The 16,095-nt window shown below is 43.0% G+C and overlaps 2 protein-coding genes across 12 annotated transcripts in view; one reads left to right on the top strand and one right to left on the bottom strand.

The window, feature by feature from the left end:
• DYNC1I1 (dynein cytoplasmic 1 intermediate chain 1) overlaps window positions 1-1,575 on the top strand; it is a 270,699-nt gene extending 269,124 nt beyond the window's left edge. For 9 of the 10 annotated variants that reach the window (XM_073333889.1, XM_073333887.1, XM_073333886.1 and 6 more), the window contains one exon: window positions 664-1,575. In XM_073333889.1, coding sequence (XP_073189990.1) covers window positions 664-774 — 111 coding nt within the window. In that variant the 3' untranslated portion in view covers window positions 775-1,575. The remainder of the gene's footprint in view (window positions 1-663) is intronic. The other variant, XR_012157549.1, reaches the window with a different exon arrangement.
• A 9,251-nt stretch (window positions 1,576-10,826) lies between these two features.
• The window catches only part of SLC25A13 (solute carrier family 25 member 13), a 131,793-nt gene continuing 126,524 nt past the window's right edge, over window positions 10,827-16,095 (bottom strand). For both annotated transcript variants that reach the window (XM_073333879.1, XM_073333880.1), the window contains 3 exons: window positions 13,493-13,651; window positions 13,302-13,392; window positions 10,827-11,862 (listed from right to left, as the gene is read on the bottom strand). In XM_073333879.1, coding sequence (XP_073189980.1) covers window positions 11,673-11,862; window positions 13,302-13,392; window positions 13,493-13,651 — 440 coding nt within the window. In that variant the 3' untranslated portion in view covers window positions 10,827-11,672. The remainder of the gene's footprint in view (window positions 11,863-13,301; window positions 13,393-13,492; window positions 13,652-16,095) is intronic.

Genomic DNA, 16,095 nt, shown 5'->3' with positions numbered 1-16,095 from the left:
ATAATTTATTTAGATTGATACTGGAAGCATTAATGAACTTTAGAACAGTGTAATTCTTTACCTAAAGACTTTGTTGTCATATGCACATAGGACTACATTTTTGAAGGTATTTAGGGGTTTAACTCCCATTGATTTCACCTAATTACCTTTACAAATCTGGGCCCTCGGCCCCAATCTTGCAAATAATTATACTCAGGAATATTTTCACTGACTTCTTTGAATGACTCACCTTTATAAAATTAAGCATGTGTGTAAACATTTGCAGGATCAGGGCCTTGTGTTGTCTTGAAAAATATCAAATATACTAACATAGGGCCAAATTTCACAGTCTTTACTCAGAAAACACATTCATTGACATCAGTTAGAGCTTTACTCAAGTAAGGACTGGAGAAATGGGCTTTAAATGCAGCAGTTATTTCCAACTGATTCTAAAGAGGGAGATGATAAATTTGTCCTGAAACCATGTCATTGCTTTACAACTGCAGAAGTAAACCACAGAGTTCTTTTGCAAGGGCCCCATGTTGCAGTCCTTAATCACGCAAAACTCACATTGACTCTTGGAGGAATTATATGTGAGTCAGGCCCGCAATATTATCTTTGCACTGCAAAGTATTCTCTTTTTGTGCATACCCACTTCACCTTTTCATTTCATTTATTTTCCAGCTTGCTGTTCCACACAATGACGAATGGACCCGTTTTGCTCGGACACTGGTTGAAATCCGTGCCAACAGAGCAGACAGCGAAGAAGAAGGGACTGTGGAATTGTCTGCCTAGAGAAAAGGAGGTTTCAATTGTTTGTGTAGCACAGTATCTATCCCCTGTTGAGTATGCCAGTTTTTGGTGTCAAATCAGTATCACTGTGGCTTTTGATGCCAGTGTCCCTGTCAGCATTGCTTAGAGAGCTCCATGTTAATCACACTGCGCTTTACACAAGGCTGAGAATCTCCAGAGCAGTTCCATACTTTATATTTCTGTCTGAAACGTAAGAAAGAAAAGACAAATCAAACCTTTATGGGTTTAGCTGTTGCCTTTTAACTACTTAGTAGCTGTATTTAATAGCTAGAAACCATGGTTAAACTTGTGCTCACATGCACTTCTGGCAAAGTCCTATTAAATCCATATGAAGCCAGATATGATTATGTGCAGATGTGGTGTGCTTCATGATATGGGACTGGGCCCAAGACTTTAGATGTGGTGTTTCACATGGTGACTTACATTATGAATGGATGTACTATACAAAAGTTGCTGCTCCTTATTTATTGCGGTGTGCTGCATGGAACATATTTATTTGAAAGCATTAAAATAAACGATCCTAAAGCATGTGCATAATGAGAGCACTGCATTGTCTCTGTGCTGCTGTAGAGGCTACATTACCATTCAAATACTAAAGACGTAAGATCTATAAACGTTTGAGTGGATGGAATGATTTTTTTAAAATGCCTATTATTTCTAGGCACTTTAACAATATTTCATGTACAGTCGGTCGTTGATGCTTGTCATGGTAACACTAACAGGCTGACAATTGTAGTTCCTGAGTATGACACCAATATTGCCAATAAACTTATTCTGGAGCAACGTGGTTACTCCTTTCGGGCCAGCGGTACTCAGGGTTTTAATCACAGGACATTGGCTAGGCACTGGGAACACGTGACTTCCAGGAATTGCAGAATGCTCATACAACTGCTCTGTAAACAGATACCTTAGGCTTTTGTTAATGCATTTACATGCATCAAATTTTCACAGGAGTCTAGAAGAACAAACCTTTGTTGCCTTCTAGATCAGTGGTTCTCAACCAGGGCCCTCTGGGGGTCCACAAGCAGGCTTCAGGGGGTCCACCATGCAGGGCCAGCGTTAGACTTGCTGGGGCCCAGAGTGGAAAGCCAAAGCCCCACCACGTGGATTTGAAGCCCAAGGCCCTGAGCCCCATCACTTGGGGTTGAAGTTGAAGCCTGAGCAGTGTAGCTTTGTGGGGGGCTTCCTGTTGCAAGGGGCCCCAGGCAATTGCCCTGTTTGCTACCCCCTAATGCCAGCCCTGGCTTTTATATGCAGAAAAAACAGTTGTGGCACACATGGGCCATAGAGTTTTTATAATATGTTGAGGGGGGCCTCAAAAAGAAAAACCTGTTCCAGGTGGTGTTTTTTCTATGTATATCTGTGCAGAGTTAGACATTTCTGCTCTCTGCTGCATGCACAAAGAGTGTAAGGTAGAGAGCTCTTACGTGTACTGCCCCCTTGTGCAAGGGTGGGCGGGGGGAAAGGGCTGCAGGCAGCATTTTCCTTTCACTCCGTGCAAATAGCATGGCAGGATGCCATGACAGCATTCAAAAAAGCATTAGCCAAGTCTGCATCCTGGTGCACCAGCCCACGCATCTTGGCCCAAAGGATCATACACAAAGGCGGATTCCATGGTGAGTCAAACTAGGGCGAGTCTGTGTTCTGAAGTGTTCTGTGATTGGACATGGCTGCGAAGAACAGAGTTCAAGGAGATGCTGCTGCCCGCAACTTTCCAGTCAGCATAACCAGGACCAATTGTGTCATGTAACTAGTCTTAGACCCTGCACCCACCAAACATGTGTTTAGCATTGTATCAGCCAACTGTGCTTCACGCCAGGCTCAAACACAGGACCATTTGAATGTGGACCAGCCCTAGGAGTGTCTTCATTGGTGTAATTTACACACAAGGTGACCAGTGTGTAAATCAGGACTGGGGGAGGGAGTTAACAGTTGCTGATATAAGACAAAGCCTCTAATATCAGGACATCTGGTCACCCTACTAACACACTGAAATGGCGAGCAGAAGGTGTAAGTCAGACTTCCTTACACTTACACTCACTTCTAAGCTGCCGGGAGCCTGCCTGGTAGAAGGCCTCTTTAGCCCTATTAGTAGGGCCCTACTAAAGTCAAGGTCCATTGTGCTCAATTTCATGGTCATGGGTTTTTTAAAAAAATAAATTGAATTATTTCAGTTATTTAAATCTGACAGTTCAGTGTTGTAATTGTAGATATCCTGACCCAAAAAGGAGTTGTGGGTGTGAGTGAGTCACAAAGTTATTGTAGTGGGAAGGTTGGGGTACTGCTAGCCTTGGCTCTGCCTTCAGAGCTAAGCACCTGGAGGGTGGCGGCTGCTGGCCAGGATCCTAGCTCTGAAGGCAGAGCCGCTGCCAGCAGCAACGCAGAAGTGAGGATGGCCTGGTTTGGTCTTGCCACCCTTATTTCTGTGCTGCTGCCTGCAGAGCTGGGCCCTCGGTCAGCAGCTGCCGCTCTCTAGCCGCCCAGTTCTGAAGGCAGCAGCGCAGAAGTAACGGTATGGTATTGACACCCTTACCACCGCACTGCTGCTGCTGGCAGGGCGCTGACTTCAGAGCTGGACGCCCAGCTCTGAAGGCAGCATAGAAGTCAGGGTGGCAATACTGCGATCCCCCTAAAATAACCTTGTGACCCCCCCAGCTCTCCCTTTTGGGTCTAGACCCAAATTTGACTGGTCTCCCAGTCAAATGAAATCTGTATAGGACAGGGTAAAAGCACAGATTTCATGGCCCGTGATGCCTTTTTCAGGGCTGTGAATTTGGTAGGGCCCTGCGTATTAGATGGCTACTACACATGCAGCTATCTGCAGTACTTGCTAATCAAATAGATAAACTGGTCCTGCCCAACGGAGCACCAGACAGCACTTCAGAGTTTGACATCTTCACTCCCCACATCCCAATCTATGGAATCCTGCCCTGAGTGACAGACATCCTTTTGCAGAAGATGCACTAGACATCCAGTGTAAGTGCACTGGTAAGTCAGAGAACATCTAAATGATGCCCCTTGCACACCCAATTGAGTACACAAAATTGGAAAACAAAGTTGAGGCCTATTGGGCTTCCAACGGAAAGTCCAATAAATCCTGCATTCCAGGCACTATGTTGCCTCTAACTCCCCGAACAGTGAGCTCAGGTTTAGGGGGAGGGGAAGTATTTTTCTGAATATGTTGTTCCATTATTTCCAATCATAGATGAAAAAACTCCCTCATCCACTGTGGAAGTTAAGACTAGCCAGTTCTTCCAGTGCATTGTAAACTGCTGGCAAATTTGCCTCTCCTTTTTCCATATTACCTTTCAGTTTTGAAACCTAAGGGGGAAATGCTGCATATTTTACCTTCCGATCTCTCGCGCCTTCATGGCTTTAATAGCTTCTAAAACAGTTTTAAGAGAAACCTCAGAAGACTCTTCAGGATTCACGGCTGTGCACACAGGAAAATGCCCACCTGGCATAGAACACTGCTCCTCCTGGCCCCCTGGCAGCAGGCCTCGATCACAGAGAAGAGGCTTTTTCCTTTGGGGACAGCGGGCTAAAAAAAGAGGCTCGGTCCAGGAGCTTCAAACAGAAGAGGTCCAGGCACAAGGTCAGCGTAGAACATCATAAGGTTGAGACTAAACTATTGCAGCGCAGTCCAGGAAGAATAAGGTTCTGCTGCAGAGTAAAGCAACTGCTTGCCAGATATGTGCTTTCACTCCACCTCTCCTGGACAGGCCTGCTGTATGGGGTTCTTTCCTGGCTATCCATGGTTAAGGCTTCGAGTCTGTCACATAGGTCACGGATTCCATGACTTTCCATGACCTCAGTGACATTGGGGCCCCACAGCAGTTCAGCTACTGCAGCAGCAGACCCCACTCCCCCAGCCCTGCAGGACAGTGGGGGATCCTCCAGAGCTACCCAGCCCCAGAGGGTGGCAGGGACCCTGCAGTTCCCAGTCACCGTAGGTGGTGGGGGACCCTTCCCCCCCCAGCTCTACAGGGTGACAGGGGATCCCCATCAGCTCCTAGCCCTGTGGTCAGGGGTCCCTTCCAGCTCCCAGCCACTGGGCAGGGGACAATAGCTTCCTGCTGTTGCATGCAGTAGGGCAGGGTACTGGCCCCTCCTCCCTCCCCATTTTGTCAGGGATAGATCATGGTTTCTGTGAATTTTTGTTTAGTGCCCATGACCTGTCCGTGATTTTTTCTAAAAATATCCCTGACAAAATCTTAGCCTTATCCATGGCTGATAACCTTCTGACACTTCATACAATCCATTTCCAGACAAGTATCTCAAAGTTGAGCCCATACGTCCCCAGAGTGTTCCCATGTTTGCTCAAGATCCCACTAAACACAAAATTCCACTGTTTCATAAAAATGAAGCCACCCCTTCCACTCCCAACATGCACCTTCCACCAACAGCCAGCCTCAGCCAAGACGAGTACAACAAACATTTGTGGATCACTGCATGGTTGGCATTTAAACAGCAGTTAGGCAATATAGTAGCCTACATCTTTGATTTCATTTGTAATCTTTCCTTTCCCCTCTACATTTGTACAGCCCTGAGCACACGCCTATTGGTCAAGAATGAGCAAGAAAATAGTATCTATAGGCAATGGCTGCAAACCATTGTTAGTGGGTCCATTTCTTCTAGGCATTGCTACGGAAACAAGCCTGGAGAGCACAGCAGCCTTTTAGCTGGATCCAGAGAGGGCACTGAAAATGTAAGGCTAGCATGGAAGGAACATAGATGATTGTTAGAGAAGCAGACACTTGGGATATTAAAGGGGGGGGGGGAGAGGGCGGACGGAGGATGTGACAAGTGTTGTGAAAACAGGGGCAGACTTATGAAGAGATTGCGCGGGGGGTGAGGCTTGAGTTTGGTGTGTTGAGGAAGAGGGAGCCAGTGAAGGTATTTAGAACCAGCTCTTCAAAAGGTATTTGAGCACCTAACTCCTACTAATTTCACTACCTAAAAACCTTTGAGGAGCTGGGCCTTACTTCCTGAACTCATTGAAGTCAATGGCAAAAGCTTCTTTTTTACTTCAGTGATGCAGGATCAAGACCTTAATGAGGAAGAGACCTTGGTAAGAGCAGTTTCAGCAGAGCAGATGCCAGAGAGGAGAGAATTCATTGTGGAGTTGGAGGAAAGGAATTCAAGGCAGTAGCTGTAAATGGTAATAGGGTTTACTTCTCTTGCCACCAAAACGCAGCCTCCTCTGGGGCAAAATGGGGTAGCTATTTAAAAGTGTGCAAAAATGCTAAATAGGAATACGAAGAGGACTGCCATATCCAGTTGAAGCTGCCAAGGTACCATAATTAGCTAAGCTGGAATTTGGCCAGGACATACTGTTTAACGCTCCTATTCTTAACAAAATATACAAGGGGATTTTAACGATTTCAAAGTGACCAGGCCCTCTGCTTCACGGCTCATCCAGAACATGTGAATAATATAATGGCAGCTGGGCAAAGAATCAGACTAAATACCATGTCATCGGTTTGAAGCCACTTTTGGCAGCTTCAGGTACAATGTGAAAGGCTTGAAAATTTAGTCTTAAATTTAGCCACTGAGATGTAGACTCAATGTATTTGTCTAAAGCTCTTATTTAAATAAGGATAATCAAGGCTAATGCTTAAGATTTTGTCATGTATATTTTTAGTAAAAGTCAGGGACAGGTCACAGGCTTTTGTTAATTCTTCTTTATTGCCTGTGACTTTTACTAAAAATATCCAGGGGCCCTCCACCACCTGTGGTGGCTTGAGCGCTAGGGTCCCCTTTCCCCTACAGGGCTCTTGCACGCCAGGTTCCCTTCCTCCCATGGCTCTGAGCTGCAGGGTTCCCCCTCCCACCCACAGCAGTGAGGAGCCCCCCAGCTGCGAGGAGCTGTGGGGTACACCCACTGCCTGGGGAAAGCTGCTGGGGGCCCCTGCCATCCGGGGCAGGCAGGGGATGGGGGGAGCTGCTGGGGGCCCCTGCTGTCCATGGGCAGTGGGGGGGGTGTCTCTCAATCCCCCCTCCCCCCACAGCGGCTGGGAGCTGCAGGGTATGCCCACCATGTCAGGTGGCGGGGGTACCCTGCTGTTCCTGCAAGCCGCTGGGTGGGGTCCAGCTCGTACAGCTCCCAGCCGCATGTGGGCTGAAGTCATGGAGGTCTTTGGAAGACACGGATTTCATAACTTCCACTACCTCCATGACAAAAATCGTCGTCTTAATCATGGCAGAGTAGGTGGTGGTAGAGGTTGATATTTCAGAGTCTAGACGGGTACATTATAAACACTTAAGCGGTGTTTTCAGGGGATGCAACAGTCCTTCCCCTTGCACATTCCAGGGCAAGGACTCCGGGGTGTTTTCAAAGAGAGAGTCTATTTTGGATGCCCAACTTGCGGCACCTCACAGGGTTCTGATTTTCAAAGGATCGGTGATCAGCACCGTCTCAAAATCAGGTTCCGAGGTAAGTACCCCAAAAATTACTGAAAATTTAGTTCCTCATCGTAAACTGTGAACGCATGTCACAAACTCTTCACGTTACCTGTGCTGGCAGAATGGTATTTGTGGAGTTAGGGCGCGCTGTGACAGGTGGACAGTCTTTGGTATAGGAACTGCTATTCCTGCTGCTGCTGGGTTTTGAACAATCCTTGGTAAAATGCGATACAAAAAAAAATTCAGCTATATGAGGGTCTGATCACCTTCACTGGTTCAGAGCAAGATTGACTGATAACCTTAGCAGCTGATGGAGACGCAAGGGTCTAGGGACACAGCCATCGCTAAAGCAGCAGGCAGGCACGTTCGATGGAGGTAAGATGGTTTTCATAGTTACAGATGGCTGTCAATAGGGTTAAAAGAGTGATTTTCTGTCAAGATCCTAAGCAGGGTTAATTCTCTAGTAATATAACTGTTATAATCTACTGTGTTGTGCATACAATGAATCCCCATCACTTGATTTGGGGGAGGAAAGAGAAAAATCAGACAATTCTTTAACACATAACCAAAGCAGCTGGGATGAACTTTGCGAGCAGCTGAATTGCTTCCTAATGCTATGAGGAATAGGGCATATAATGGCAAAAAGCCACTAACATGCATCTTAAAATATCTCCTCTTGCTGAACAGTAACATGTAAAAAAGCCTTTGCCGAATGCCTTTTGGATAATAAATAGGAATACAGAGCATCATGTGTAGTTACAAATGCAGTTTGCTCAAATGCTTTTTTTCTGGGTATTTGCTGCATTTTACCAGAGAGTTATAAAATGCAAGTGTCTTGAGGTTTACATATTCTGAACCATTAAATACTTTATGGATAATCACTAGATTTAAATATTGTTTTCTAGTCTAAGCAATGTTAATAAATATTTCAGCAAAAACACTGAAGCCTGAAATTCACAACAACTGTTTCAATGAGAGGTGGCAGATTTCTCCCCCCAACAGGCAGTTGCTGGAATTCATCACCACTGAAGAGCTAAGCAGGTAGGCACACACCAGAAGTGATGTTATACGTGGGGCACATGAAGACAAAAAGGCCATCGATCCCTAAGAAAGCTGTCGAGTGGTTTAATGGTTTTCATATTTTTAGGTTTAGGAAAACTTGCTTAAGTTATTTTTGAAGCTTGTGGTATGTTGCTCACAAAACTGTTGCTGCAAATTGTAACTATTAAGCTATCCAACTCAAAAGCTCCACAGTCACCTGGCCAAAATACATATGCACTAGCTATGGTGTAAGGAGAGAGCCAGGGTATGGATTTAACACTTCAGAAACACCCCAACATGCTACTATTCGGAGGATTACCAATTCTTGAACAAAATTTGACAACAGATTACTCAACAGAACTGCAAAATGCAAATAAACTGAGGTTACATCCCACCTTACCCCTCCCAGACTGCATAACTTATCCATAAACCAGAAGAGTGCAAACATCTGAAAGCTTTTTTTTAAAAGAGAAACCAAAGAGCAAAATCTTACAAGATCTGAGCCAGTAAGTTCTTCAGCATAAGAGCTTATACCATGCGTCTCCATACAGCACCCAGAGCAAGAATGTGTCATACAGCCTCGCACATGTCGATCCTGACTAGAGTCTTTGGATACTACCATAACATTAATGTGGTTTTTTGTTAATCCCCTCATCATCTGTAAGAGCAGTTAGGGGCAGAGGGATATTTTGTATGTGGCTTTACTAAGAATTTTTGGTTGAAATTGTAATAGCTCAATATCTACACTACCAACAAAGAAACAAGGGAGGGGATTGACACTATCACAGATCAGTCTAGTTTGCTATTGCCTGATGCTATCAGAGCAATTTGTGGGGGTTCAGAGCCTTCCATGGTACATTTAGTATCGTGTACTATATCTGAGATGGAAGCATGTAGTTAAGAACTATTGCCCCATGGACTGAGAAAGCAGCCAGCTGTGGAATACGGTACCAGAAGCTATGAGGCAGAGGGCATTAGTGACCAGAGGACTTGGGTTGGATTTTTTTTTTCTAAACCCCAGGAAATGGTTTTTCCTTTTAAGTTAAAAAACCAAAACCTGCATGGGTGTTGATTAGAACCATTTAAAAAACGACTGAACCTTGCTTTATTGGAGCATGTGCACAGGGACAAGGGGAGTTCCAGTTTGGCTCCAGCAGCACACAGGTCAAATCCTTCCCAGTGAGGGAATGCGCGTCGTGTCGTGTCGTAAGTAAGCAGTTGCTAAATGATTTTATGCACTTCGTGTGTGTGTGGGGGGGTGTCTTCCTCCACGGGAAATGCTGCCTGCTATGTATACAGAAGAAGTCCTTCCTTAGCTGCTTGAGTCTCCGCATTTGCTCTCATCAGCAGCTAAGACAGATAGGAAAGTGCACATTCTAGGCAAAGATTTAGAAAAAGATATAAAAATAGCACTAAAACCAAATGGCTTGAAGTTCTGAAGTGTTGATCCTTGGCAGCTGCCATTACCAGTATATTCTGTGGCTTTTTTTTTTTTTTAATATATAAAACAGTAGTTTGGTGGGGGAATGGAGTTTATTTTTAACAGAGTAGCAGTTACTTTTGGGGACCAGAACTCAGTGAGCTGCTCCCATCACCTGCCTCTCTCACACAGAGCTCATGAGCTCAGCAGAATTCAGTAATGACACCTGGAAAAAGCAGTGTGCATGGCTGTCAGGGTTCCCAAAACAGAATTACAATCAGATTATATTTGTGTTTATTAATTTTTAAATTTATGGATACTCCAGACTCCTCCTGCTGCTCCGTTTCCCTGATTAGTTTGAAATGTAAACACTGCCAATTAAAGCAGTTTTCTGTAACAAGCCATATATAATGCAACTAATATATCCATTTCCATTTGGCATTTGGACAAGTTACAGTGTAACCAATATGATGTCATATACCTAATAATGTAATATTTTTACAAAGTACAGAACTTTAATATTCCCATAAACTCATACTTCACATTTAATAGAAATGAAAATATTTAGCAAGGATTACTGCCCTGTAAGGACCTAAATCTTGTGACACCTTTTAGGAGCAACATCAGGGGCCCACTTCAACCTGCACTGGCTATATAGGCAAATTGTTTAAAAGTTACTTACTTAAACAAAACAGAGAGAGCTTCAAAGTAATGAAAGTTTGCTCCAATTCAGGCTTTTAACTAAAGAAAAGTTTCTTCTTGAGCCACAGCCGCATCAAAGGGGCTCTCCTCTTCACAATCCCAAGTTGTTATGCCTCAGGTGGTCAAAAGTAACTACATTCCTAACCCAACCTGTAAATGCCTGTACATAATGAATGAAGTTAGCCTCGAAACAGAGTATAAAATTGAAAGACACACATTAAATCTGCTGTGCAACTTGCATAACAGACATTTGTCTCGCCGTTTGAAAGGTTTATTTCTATCTTCATAAATACACAGTCCACTAAACATTGTGCAAGGCACTCCCTCCCCTCCCCCCAGATAAAATCTTGTGTTCTAGAATATTTTAATCTCTTTATTCAACTGAATAAAGTAAATAATCTAGAAACAAATAATTTCCAATTACAAGCCAGTAGTTAAGGCAGGTACCATTGATACAGTGCATGGATTTTTCTATTGCATTTATTTAAACAAGCAGCATTTACTAAGTGCATCGTACAAACAAGAATCCAGATATCAGCATGTCCAAGATAGGCACCTAGTCTTGTAATTTCACTGTACGTGTAATAAAATGCCAAAAGTACTTCCATAAAGTGCAAAGACTATGGACAATAACACTTCCTTCCTAGCGTTTTGATACCATTAACAGAATACCTTGACTCAACATTTATAAATGTGGTTTCCATTACAAAAACATGTTCCACGTAAAAGCTTCACAATACAATCCAGAAACTGAACTTGTGCGTGTACTTATTTAAAAAGTTGAAGCCATAGTGGTAGACTCAGGTACTGTGTGTGTGAATATATATATATTTTGAAGTCTACAAACGCACTAAGCTTATAACCAATTTACATGTACAGTCAAAATCATTCTGCTTGAGCACCATGATCTCTATTGACTATTTCAGTGACAATGCGTGATATCCAATATGCAGCCACTTTGGCATAATAATCCTTATTTGAATGTTACCTGTCAGATGATCGCATTCATAACTCCCACCCCTAATCCTGCCCCACAAACAGAATCTAATATTAGTGCCTTCCAAACACAAAGCACATGTCAGATGTGGACAATACATTCATGGTCCTGAACCCAAAGAATAACTGGTAATAATTTCACAGTGATCTGGTTAAGGAAGCACGAAGACCAATGATTACGTTTAAGAAAACTGCCTTAGAACTGAAATGACACTTAACTGATATATGATGAAAAGCTAAAGGAATGAAATATTAGACTGATCAGAAACGTGGCTCTTTCACCACTAATAAAACTCCACAGCAGTAACATGACATCTTAAGGTCCAATGGCTGCAGCAGCCTGTGAGGTAGGTGGTGATGACCTAAATCGAGGTAGGTATAGTCCAAATTTATTTTCAATCCCTGCAAATGTGGCAACTGCTAATTTATAACCTCCAACATGGTCAGGGTTAGGAGCAGGTAGTGTGATCCTGGATTTAGGAACGGGCTCTGATCCAGCTGGTTTTCTGCAAAATAAAAGTTAAACTTCCGTAAAAACACTGACACCAAAATCGCTCCATAAATTGTAAATCAACTATCTTTAGGTCAAAAATCCCACAGCCGCTTGGCAAAAACATCCCTGCTACAAAGTAATGAGAATCACATTGTAATATTTTAGAAAGATCCCAACAGCTTTCATGCTAATCATCACAGAGAGTTGTCAAACCTAGATGAAATTGTACAGCATGTTACTCGATGAGACTGCAGTAAACTGTGGCCATATCCCATCCCCAGCTCCTGCACTCTGCATCACTCATCCAGGAACCCGTAGAGTTTGTACAGCTAACGTTTTTGTATAGGTATCTACATCGCAAATGAAGGCGTGATTGTGATAACGGTAGGCATACCCGTGTTAGCTTTCATCTAGCTGGTGTGGGTAACAAAAGTAGTGAAAACATGATGGCAGAGGCTTTAGCGTGGGCTAGTCACCCCAGCATAAACCTACAAGGACCCTGGGTACGTTCTTACCTGTGCTAGGTAGATTATGCCTTCCCACACTACAATCACACCTTCATCTGTAGTATAGAAATACCTTAAGAAGGCACTAACAGTACATACACAGCAATGCTTGGGGAAAGGGGATATTTTGTGCATGGTTTTACTAACCATGATTTTTTTTGTTAACAGTCCCAGTACTTCCACTGGAAAACCAAAGAATGGCAAATTCAGCTACACACTTCTAAGGGAACTGATGCCAGCAAAACCCACTCTTGCTTCCTCCTTGTGATCTCCCTGATGCCATCGTAAACCATTTAGGTGTGTTTAAAAGCCTTATCGTGTTAACATTGCCTAAATGCAGTTGCATTTGTTGCAAAGGACGCAACAGAGTCAATACACTGTGATGGAAAGATCAGATCCCTGTTCTGCAACAAGCAAACGTGGTGCATGCGTAAAGGGAGGCAGAACTGAGGCTCCACCAACAACTGAGCAATCACTGCATTCTTCAACTGCTGCAGCCCTTTTAACAATAATAGGCTGCCCAGTCACATGCAGAACCCCTCCCCAACAGCAATGTCTTAGTAATGGTGCATTGTTGCCTATTAGTTAGCGCAGGAAGGAGTCAGGAATCCCAAGTTCTATTCTCTGTTCTGCCATTTATCCTCTGAGGGTCTCATTTTACACTGACGTCCAAAATATCCTCTCAGGGTCTGTTATGGTACTAAAATGAGGCCCAGCTTGCTGTGAAGTGGGTACAGAAATGCTTGCTCAAATTCCACTGAAGCTTAATTAATTTGGTGCAGTGAAGCCTTTTATCTCACGATCTCAAAGTTCTCTCTGTAACTGCAAAGCATTAACAACTAATGTTCCAATCCTGCAACTGACTCTGCAGAGGCACAGGGGTTCGCTTCCGCAGAGCCAGTTGCAGCATCGGGGCCCAAATGATATGTTCACACAGTATACTTACACTCCCCCAAAGTCAATGTAAAGCCATCTCTGCAACAGCTCGTAAGTCACCAAAGTTACACCAAACTGAGGAGAGGATCGAAACACACGAGCTTGAAAGAAAAACAAAACAAGTGTGAGCAACAAAAATCAATTAAAAACCACAACTGGCTCCCTGTCATCAAACAAGTGGCATCTAAGTTGTTTACATACCACCAGCTCCTTTCCACAAAGCTTTCGGGCCTTCCTCTCGCAGTATCTTTCCAAAGCAGTCTATGACGCCACTGTAAGTGGTTTGCCCTGCCCGGGCTGCCACTTGTAATCGAGTCTTGATAACATCAGCAGGGGTCACTAGGGAGGCCGCAGGCATACCTAAAAATGAAGCGGGGGAAAAAAAGAGACTGGTATCAGTAAGTTGTGACACATACTAGATGCTTCCTGCACGGGAAGGTTACTGTGCCTTTCATTCTTACCTCAGAAAACTCAGGCCCCAAATATTTGCTTTTAATGAGAAAGCAGAATAGAGAATAGGGCTAGCCACTGTGAAAAGTGCTTCACACATATAAGGCTCTGGTTAGATGAACAGCTCCACCATATTTTTATTTGAAGTCAGGAGGCGCATACAGACATTTTCAGTACAAACCATAACCCTAAATAGTTAACAAGTTAACAGGTTTTGGAGAGGACGTTCATCTCTTCCTTTCACGCCCCTTTGTGGTTTCTGACATTCCCATCACACAATGCGCTGGAAAAAGCATGTTCACACACACCTTAAACAACCTCATGCAAGATGTTACTGGGAGCTAGGTAATGTTGTGCACAATCAGCAAGATGCACAAGCGAAGGTTTAAAGGGTTCATTTTTCTCATTAGGAAACTCACATTTCTCAGCTGCAGAGCAATGTCTGACATCCTCAGTTTAATATTTGGAGGTAAATTTAAATTTACTCTGGCAGATAATCAACTGAAAGCAACAAATACTGAATTACAGCAGGCGAGATTTCTAAAGTCATTGTAGCAAATCAGGGCTGCCCATGTTGAGATTTAAAAAAAAAAAAAAAAAAAGCAGCGAGACTGTGCTCAAAAGACACTGTCTCTTATGGTTTTATTACTTTTCCATTCTGCATATGTTCCAAACCAAGTTGGTCAGACACAGATGCATAAATCTCCTTTGCTTTTTTTTTTAAGGCTTAATAATTGTGTAACAATTTTTGTCCAAACCAGTATGGTCTGGCTCAAAGCACCATCTCACCCTTCTAACAGACTGCTTTGAAAGCTGTGTGTAAGTGTGCGCATATCACTAAAATAGGAGCCGCTCCTCCTCTCCCTAAACCCAGAAAAGAAGCAAGCACGTGAGCATGCATGAGCATGTGCTCACACACAAACTTTCATGTTTGCAAATTTGGCAGGCAAAGGCTAAAACACGGTTAAAGTTGCACCTGAACTAAATTCCAGAAATGCTGATTTACTCCCCCACTTACCATTACTGACCACAGGATATATTTACATCTTCAACTTAAAGATGTCCTTTAGAGATCAACCAATGTTTTAGAGGAAAACCAAAAGACATACTTAGAAACAATACTGCTTACTCTATGTTAATTACCATCTCTCATCTCTCTCCTCACCTGTTATTTATTACTAGGGACATTTGTGTTTAAAAACAAACTTACAATTGAAATTAGACAAATTACACAGCAGGAGATGACATAAAATGAAGAGGGATAAGGGGGAAGGGATGAGGAGGTTCATAGGAGAAATAAGCAGAAAGAACAAATTAACTTGTGATCCTCTGACATTATTATAATCTCCACATCAAATGTTGTAACAAAGAAACTGGGATATTAGGTGAAGAAGGAGCAACAGGAGAAGATCAAACTAAGGAAAAAAAGTTTTGATTTTATACATGTCCCTAACAACAAAAAAGGGGAAAAGAAATATATAAATAACATGGGTCACATCTTGAGAAATAGGCATGCATGCATAAGATACATGTGCACATTTACATGTACATGTGCTGTGCAAGATGGGTATTTTCCACAACTAAGATGAGTTCGAGCACATTTTGAGGCTCACACTCCTGAAAACATAATGCAATACTACTGATGCAGAATTGGCTCTAACTACGGTGGATCAGATTCTCAGCTAAAGTAAACCAACCTGCCTCTGCAGAAGTCAAAAGAGTTAGACTGATTTACACCAGCTGAGGATATGACCCAACATTTTAGAGATGTTTTTCCATGACATGCCCATGACTTTTTAGTGAGAGCGCCAATCTTCCAGTTCACCAGTTCATCAATCCCTTGTTTTGATCTTTAGAGTTACTAGCTTGCCTCTAATAAAAGAAATATCTTACTTCTGTAAAAATAGGGCACCCATGTCCCTGCACTGTTCCACATGATGAGCATCATGACTCTAATACTGTGCAGGATCTGCTTATGTAAAAGTTAACCTGGAATGGAATTTTACTGAAAATACTGGATAAAATTCCCGTTATAGCTGATTTCCTAGCACATATCAGCAACTATGCTGACTGCTTCTGTGGCTGAACTTCAAAGCGACATTTATCTCAGTCTGCAATCACCTGACAATGGCTAGAAAGAGAAAAATACTAACATCTAAGAAATGGGTTGGCTTAAGAATACGAGTTTATATTTCAGGTCTGTAGATAGGCTCCAAAGTTCAAAAATTGTTTTGTTCCATCAAAATGGGTTAGAATTAACATGAGTTTAACTCAATCTTCTTTCAACAATTTCTGTTTTTTGGTTTTTTTTAAGCACCAGCCATTCGATTAGAGATGTTTTGACTGGTGCCAGC

Source organism: Lepidochelys kempii, chromosome 2, assembly GCF_965140265.1.
Source record: "Lepidochelys kempii isolate rLepKem1 chromosome 2, rLepKem1.hap2, whole genome shotgun sequence".
Classification (NCBI taxonomy): Eukaryota; Metazoa; Chordata; order Testudines; family Cheloniidae; genus Lepidochelys; species Lepidochelys kempii.
Note: the sequence above shows the minus strand (reverse complement) of the source record. Positions and strands in the feature narration are given on the sequence as shown.